We start from the raw sequence: 6,493 nt of genomic DNA on the forward strand, positions 1-6,493 counted from the left end.
TAATGGTTCTCTCTTCTTGGATACTGTCTCCCCATCCTTCAAATATACCTTCGTCACACCTGTGTTCAAGAAAACCTCAGATGAGGCTGTGCTGCAGGTGGCGACTATGTATGTTGTAAGTTCCTGCTTTTCAAGTCTACAAATGCACTGCTGGTACACTGGAGGCTGTTAGGCCCAGTGAGTTGCAGCATACCAGCCTCAGAAAGGTGGAAGTATTCCTTATCGGAGGAAGTCCAGGCCAGGAGAAAAGTTGACAAGATGACAATGTAATAGAGAGTATTTTATTATGTTGATAAATGATTCAACAAAATCAGGTCATGTTTTACAATGACAGACTAGAAATCCCTCATACGTCTGAAAGATCCAACAGTTGAGTTGTAGCCGCCCCAGTCACTGTATCTCCTGTATTCACCGGGTCTCATGAAGTACTGTCGGCCTCTGTAGTTGGGATGTTCATAAAAGATCCAGTAACCATCCATCACATGGCTGGAGTGAATGTCACGGTAATGGAAACGATCATAGACAGATGGACAGTCATCCTGGAATTCCATCATCTGTCCTCCAAAGTCAGGTCTCTCGTAAATCTTCATTCTGTAGGAGCCTCCCCTGTACTGTAATAGAAATGAGATGACATTAGTGATGAAACTGCAAATATACAAAGCTGAGATGATTTAACATCAATCCAATAAGTAAATTATGCTTCAGGCTTATTATCAACAAGTAGCTTCTGTATTTTTATACTATATCAATGAATTGTCTGTAAGAGTGCATGTGGAATTGATATTAGTTGGTGCACACCGACAGTGGTTTATCAATAGCAGACTTTTTGTTCTTGTTATATATTCGCTGGTTGCTGAATGTTTTATATATCTGATTTATCTCAGTACAATGCAGAGATGGCACTCATTCTAAGCCAACAACAGTACTTTAAAATATCTCAGCACTTGCAAGATTTCAGCACATTGTCTCTGCCAGAACTTTCTCAATGGTTTCCATTCATTAACTCTCAAAGTCTACTCACAGGCTTAAGCAAATGAGCACAGTGAACATTGATCAGTGAACAGATTAACCCAATCTAACACAGATCAATCAAACCATTGAACAGTACAGTTCCTATTGTGAAGAGACTGTTTCTCTATGTTTATTTTTATATGTTTATTGGGATGTGGGCGTCTTTGGCCAGGCCAGGATTTATTGCCCATCCCTGCTGCTGTGGGGCTGCTTTCTCTGTCCTATAATGTACGAAGAAGATATAGTAAGACGAATGGGGTAAGTACAAATATGTCTGTCAGCTGTCGATGACTTTATTACTTTCTACACTGTCAATGTGTCAATTTGACCTTCAGTTCTGAATATCTGATTAATTATGAACAAATGTATTCAATTATATCTCAGATGTTAATGTGTTTTGCAATAAGCTGCCATCATATGACACAGAATGTCCTAACCGATTTGTGCAACGATTGATTTAAGAACCAACCTGCATAAATTAACTGCAGGTCCAAAATTATAAGGGCTGATACTAACCTCTGGCAGTGCCAGAAATGGGTGGTAGTGGATCAATAAATCAGGCAGGATGTGTGACAGTCAGACAATCCACTACCTGTTAATCACCACTGCCGAAAGTTAAAATCAGTCCTGTGGAAGCAGCTGATGGCTCTTCACTGCTGATGCACATTGATTCAATTGTCACTGATCATTTTCTAAGTGTCAGTTTGATTGGAACATATAAACCACCAAAGATAACTCACATATGAGTAGGTGCGACATGACCTGATGCTGTCATTGAATCCCATCCAGCGCTGGTAGTCAGGATATTCTCCCCTGCTCAGAACATACTGGTATCCCATGTAATTGGGTCTCTCATACAGCACCCACCAGTCACTGTCAACACGGATGGAGTTACAACGGCTGAAGTAAGAGTGCAGGTCAGCACAGTCACTACTGCACTCATAGTGCCGACCCTGGAAGTTTCTGTCCTCGTAAAAGATGATCTGTGGAAAGATACAGGTTTATTCATTCATAATTTCTCAAACTAGGCAATACTGAATGTAGAATTCTAATACAATTTATAAGCTCTGAGTTTTCTTTACCTTTCCCATTTTGAGGTTATACAACTTGTAACTGACTGAATGTTTCACTGCTTCACACAGCTTGGTATTTATATGCTGGCAGAAAGGCTTCGCTGAGCTGTACTTTTGTTATTTTAATGATTGCAATGGTTTGAAATCAGCAGAAAAGCAACAAAACACATGACACATACACTGATTGTAAAGAAAACCATTTTAAGGCACCTATATATCATTGGTTGCATTTTGCCTTCATGTCATTTTAATTGTGTGAAAGAAGGTAACAATGCATTGGAGGCCATTGTGCTCCCTATACACTGCTTCCATTGAAATTCTCAAACAGTTGTCCTTACACATTCAACCAGGTATATTTCCAGCAGTTCAGTGTAATGGCTGAAGTTTACTCCAAAACTGGTCAAGATGCAGGTGCACATGTCTAGAATAAGTTGTTTTAATTAGTGTTCTACATAATAGACTGACATATAACCAGTGTATTTCGATTCCACATTGTGCTCCAAAGTCCATAGGCTTTTATCATTGCATGTAAACTATTTGGAGACATTACTAGTGCGATGTTAGGGTGGTGTTTATTAACGGTGGTCTTTATTAACACTGGTTACAGACCATATTCAGCATCATATTTTAATCAGCATATTTCTGTTGCATACTACCTTTCATTTTGTTCTAACTTGCAGGTTAGCTGAAGTCATTATTAGAACAGTAAAAAGAATAATAGAAAGGCAGATGGTTCTGTGATTAAAGTCATTTTTAGAATGTGCGTACTGGGGGTGGGGAGCTGGATTCTTTAGTGGGTATTTTTTTAAAAAGGAGAAAAGTGGCTTTGGATTGACCCTGTTCAAGGCATACAGATCAACTGAAATCTAATACATTTTTGACATAATCACAAATTCAGTTACCTAAAATGGAATAAAAACAAAGATCCTGGCAATTGGGAAGGATACAAAGAAAAACAAAGAATGACAAAACAAATAGAACTACACAAAGTAAGTAAGAAAAGAAAGTAGTAATGAATATCAAGATCCAAACAAATATGTTTCTCAATTATTTTTGGAAAAAGAGAGTGGTCAGAAGCAATGTAAACTGGTAATGGCGATATTGTCAATGATCATAAGGAAATAGTTGACATGCTGAATACTTATTTTGCATCAGTATTTTTAGTAGAGAAAGAGGTCAGCATGTCAGACATCCCGATGAGACTGATATTGAATCAATGACAGGATCTCACCCAGAATAACTTTAGCAAAAGAACAGTAATGATGAAAATAATGGCATGAAAGCGTGACAAATCTTTCACAAATGCTTTGCTTCCCAAGATGTAAAAGAAGTAGGTGAGGTCATTGCAATTAGAGACATTCAATAAATGTTGGCCTTGCCAGTGACACCAACATCCCATGCCCTAACTATAATCTAACGTTCTCTCGATTTGGGAACCACTCCTTTTAATTGGAACTTGGATATGTCACCCCACTATTTAAGGAAACTGACAGAGTGAAACCAGGGAATTATAGACCAGTTAGCCTAACATCTGTTGTCAGTAAATTACTGGAGTCTATAATTAAGGGTAGGATGAGTGAGCACCTTGAAATTTTCAACTGATCTGAGAGAGCCAGCATTGATTTGTAAAGTGCAGGTGATGCCTGACAAATCCGATTGAATCTTTTGAAGATATGACTAAAGTAGTGGACAGTAGAATGTCTATGAATTTTATCTATATGGATTTCCATAAAGTCCTTCATGAGAGACTGCTGGCTAAAGTTGAAGTTCATGCAATTGAAGGCAAATTAATGACCTCCTTTGGAAATTTGCTGAGTAGCAGGAGACACAGAGTAGGGATAATGGGCAGGTACTCCAATTGGTAGGATGTGACTAGTGGTATCCCACAAGGATCTGTGTTTGGACCTGAAATATTCACAGTATCTATTCATGACTTAGATGATGAGGTGGAAAGCCACATATTCAAATTTACCATGACTAAAAGATAGGAGGCTGTATAAGCAGTGCAGATGAGCATAAAATTCCAAAGAGATATGAATAAATTAAGTGAATTGGCAAAACTGCAGCAAATAGGTTTCAATAGGGGTCCAGGGCAAAGGTCATTAAGATGTCATAAAAAGTTCAGAAAATAATCAAAAAGGCTAAAGGAATGGTGGCCTGTATATCTCGAGGACTAGAATAAAAGGGGGCAGAAGTCATGTGTTACTACCAGGTGAGAAAGGGTCTAGGGTGCCCTTTCAGCCTTCACCTGGTCTTACTGCAATAGGGTTTAATTTTAAACACACCGTGTTATTAGCTCCCCCTTGGAGAATCCTTGTTCACAGCTTTCCAATTACAAGACAAAGAAACTAGCACAAACAGGCTTTCTTAGGGTTAAAGAAGAAAGGTTGAAATTTATTAAACTTAAACTTAAACTCTAATTTGGTTAATGCCTACGGATACATGACACACCCACACTAGCTAGGATACACAATACACACATGCAAATAGAGACAGAAAAGAGCAGAAGAAAAAAAGTGGAAAAGTTTGAGGCAATATCTGAAGATTTTTTGTTACAGTTCTTCAAACTCACTGTAGAGTCCTTGATTGTAGGTATATCTTGCTTTTCTCTGGGGCCCAGTATTCTTCTTAAACCTTGTTCACTGTAGGAGACTTTTCTCTCTTGGGGTTCATGTGTCTTCAGTGGATTCAGAGGCTTGTGAGAAAGAGATGGCAGCAGGCAGGAGAGATCTTCTCAGTCCAGGAGCAAACAGACACATTGAGTTCAAACTGTTTGTACAATTCAGAAAACCCCAGGTTGCCAAGAAGCTTAGTCATGTGAATAACTGGTCTGACCATGTCTTGAATTGAATCACCTTAGCAGTCTCTGGAATGCTCCTCTTACACACAAAAGTCCATTGTGGATTGAATGTGTCAGGGAATGGTCCTTTATCTTTCCACTCACCATCTGTTAATATGCAAATGTCTTTTCCAGACACGACTGATCTGTTCAACAAGTCCTTTCTTCACTCCAGTAACAGTTTAAAATCAACGTTCAAGAAAAGTAATGTGCCTCATTCTTGGCAGGTGGGGGTCTAGATGACACATGCTTCGGCAACACGAAGCCTTGATTAGATCCCACCTGGAGCACTGTGAACAATTCTGGGCACCGCACATTAGGTGGAATATATTGATCTTGGACGGACTGCAGAGTAGGTTTACCAGAATGATACCTGGATTCCAAGGGTTGAATTATGAGGAGATATTATGCAAATTGGGGTTTTATTTCCTTGAATTTAGAAGGTTAAGTGGTGAGTTGATTGAAGTTTTCAAGATCTTAAGGGAAACAGATAGGCGAGATAGATAGAAAATATTTCCACTATCTGTGGAGTCTGTGACCATGTGGCATAGTTTAAAAATTAAAGCCAAACATTTTAGGATTGAAATTAAGAAACAATTCTTCACAGAAGGGGTGGTAGAAGTTTGGAAATATCTTTCTCAAGCAGCAACTGTTGCTGGAACAATCATAAATTTTAAATCTGAGATCGATGCATTTATGTTAACCAAATGTATTAAGGGATAAAGGGCAAAGGCAATTGGAATTCGGTGGCAGAGCAGTCATGATCTCACTGAATGGTGGAACAGGCCATAGGGGCTAAATGGCCTCCTCCTGTTCTTATGATATGCTATGTAATTCCCTTTTGAAGGTTACTATTGAGCCTGCTTCCCCCACACTTTCAGGCATTGCATTTGTTATGACCAGCTGAGAAATGTGTCTAGGGGACGTTTGCTATCTTTACCTGGTCTTAGTGTAACAGGGTTTACTTTTAAATACACTGTGTTTTGAGCTCCCCTTTTTGTGAATCCTTGATCACAGTTTTTCCAATTATAAGACAAAGAAATCAATTCACACAGGCTTTCTCAGGTTTAAAGAAGAAAGATGAAAGTTTATTAAAACTTCAAACTTAAACTCTAATACAGTTCACGTCTAAGGATATATGACGCACCCACGCTAGCATGCACACATGATACACACATGCAAATAGGGACAGAAAAGAGCAGAAAAAAGATAAGTAGAACACTTTGAGGCAATATCTTGTTATTGTTTCTCGAGCTCGCTGTAATCTTTGACTGAGGTTATGGTCTTGCGTTTTGTTGGGGCCCAGTATTCTTCGTAAACCTTGTTCATGTAGGAGATTTTTCTCTCTTTGAGTTTATGTGTCTTCACAAGATTCAGTTCCGTGGGAAAGAGATGGAGGCAGGCAGACTTCAATCCATGAGCAGACAGCTTTGTCTGAGTTCAAATCCTGTTTTCTCCAATTTAAAACTCTCTGTTCAGAACTCTGCAACAGCCAGTTAGTCATGTGACTAAAACTGGTCTTACCACTTCTGTGTGTTGGGGAAGCAACCATGGGGTCCCCATTGTTTCA

General features: G+C 39.0%; 1 protein-coding gene across 3 annotated transcripts; it reads right to left on the minus strand.

Annotated features, from left to right (window-relative positions):
• Window positions 1-335: 335 nt before the first annotated feature.
• LOC137372194 (gamma-crystallin S-1-like) lies at window positions 336-6,252 on the minus strand. 3 transcript variants are annotated; one of them, XM_068035788.1, is made up of 3 exons: window positions 6,244-6,252; window positions 1,752-1,994; window positions 336-611 (listed from the first exon to the last, which is right to left on the minus strand). In XM_068035788.1, the coding sequence occupies exons 1-3, from the start codon at window positions 6,250-6,252 to the stop codon at window positions 336-338; spliced, it is 528 nt and encodes a 175-aa protein (XP_067891889.1). The 3 variants fall into 3 exon arrangements, with proteins under 3 accessions (XP_067891889.1, XP_067891888.1, XP_067891890.1); XM_068035787.1 differs by lacking the exon at window positions 6,244-6,252 and adding an exon at window positions 2,094-2,102; XM_068035789.1 differs by lacking the exon at window positions 6,244-6,252 and adding an exon at window positions 2,094-2,102 and having other exon boundaries at window positions 336-601; window positions 1,748-1,994.
• Window positions 6,253-6,493: the final 241 nt, after the last annotated feature.

This window comes from Heterodontus francisci, chromosome 7 (genome assembly GCF_036365525.1).
Source record: "Heterodontus francisci isolate sHetFra1 chromosome 7, sHetFra1.hap1, whole genome shotgun sequence".
NCBI lineage: Eukaryota > Metazoa > Chordata > Chondrichthyes > Heterodontiformes > Heterodontidae > Heterodontus > Heterodontus francisci.

Excerpts from the sequence above, each read along its gene's own strand:
- LOC137372194 (XM_068035788.1), bottom strand. Across the intron at positions 612-1,751 it reads CATGTCGCACCTACTCATAT|TACAGGGGAGGCTCCTACAG; the intron begins GTGAGTTATCTT and ends TTTCTATTACAG.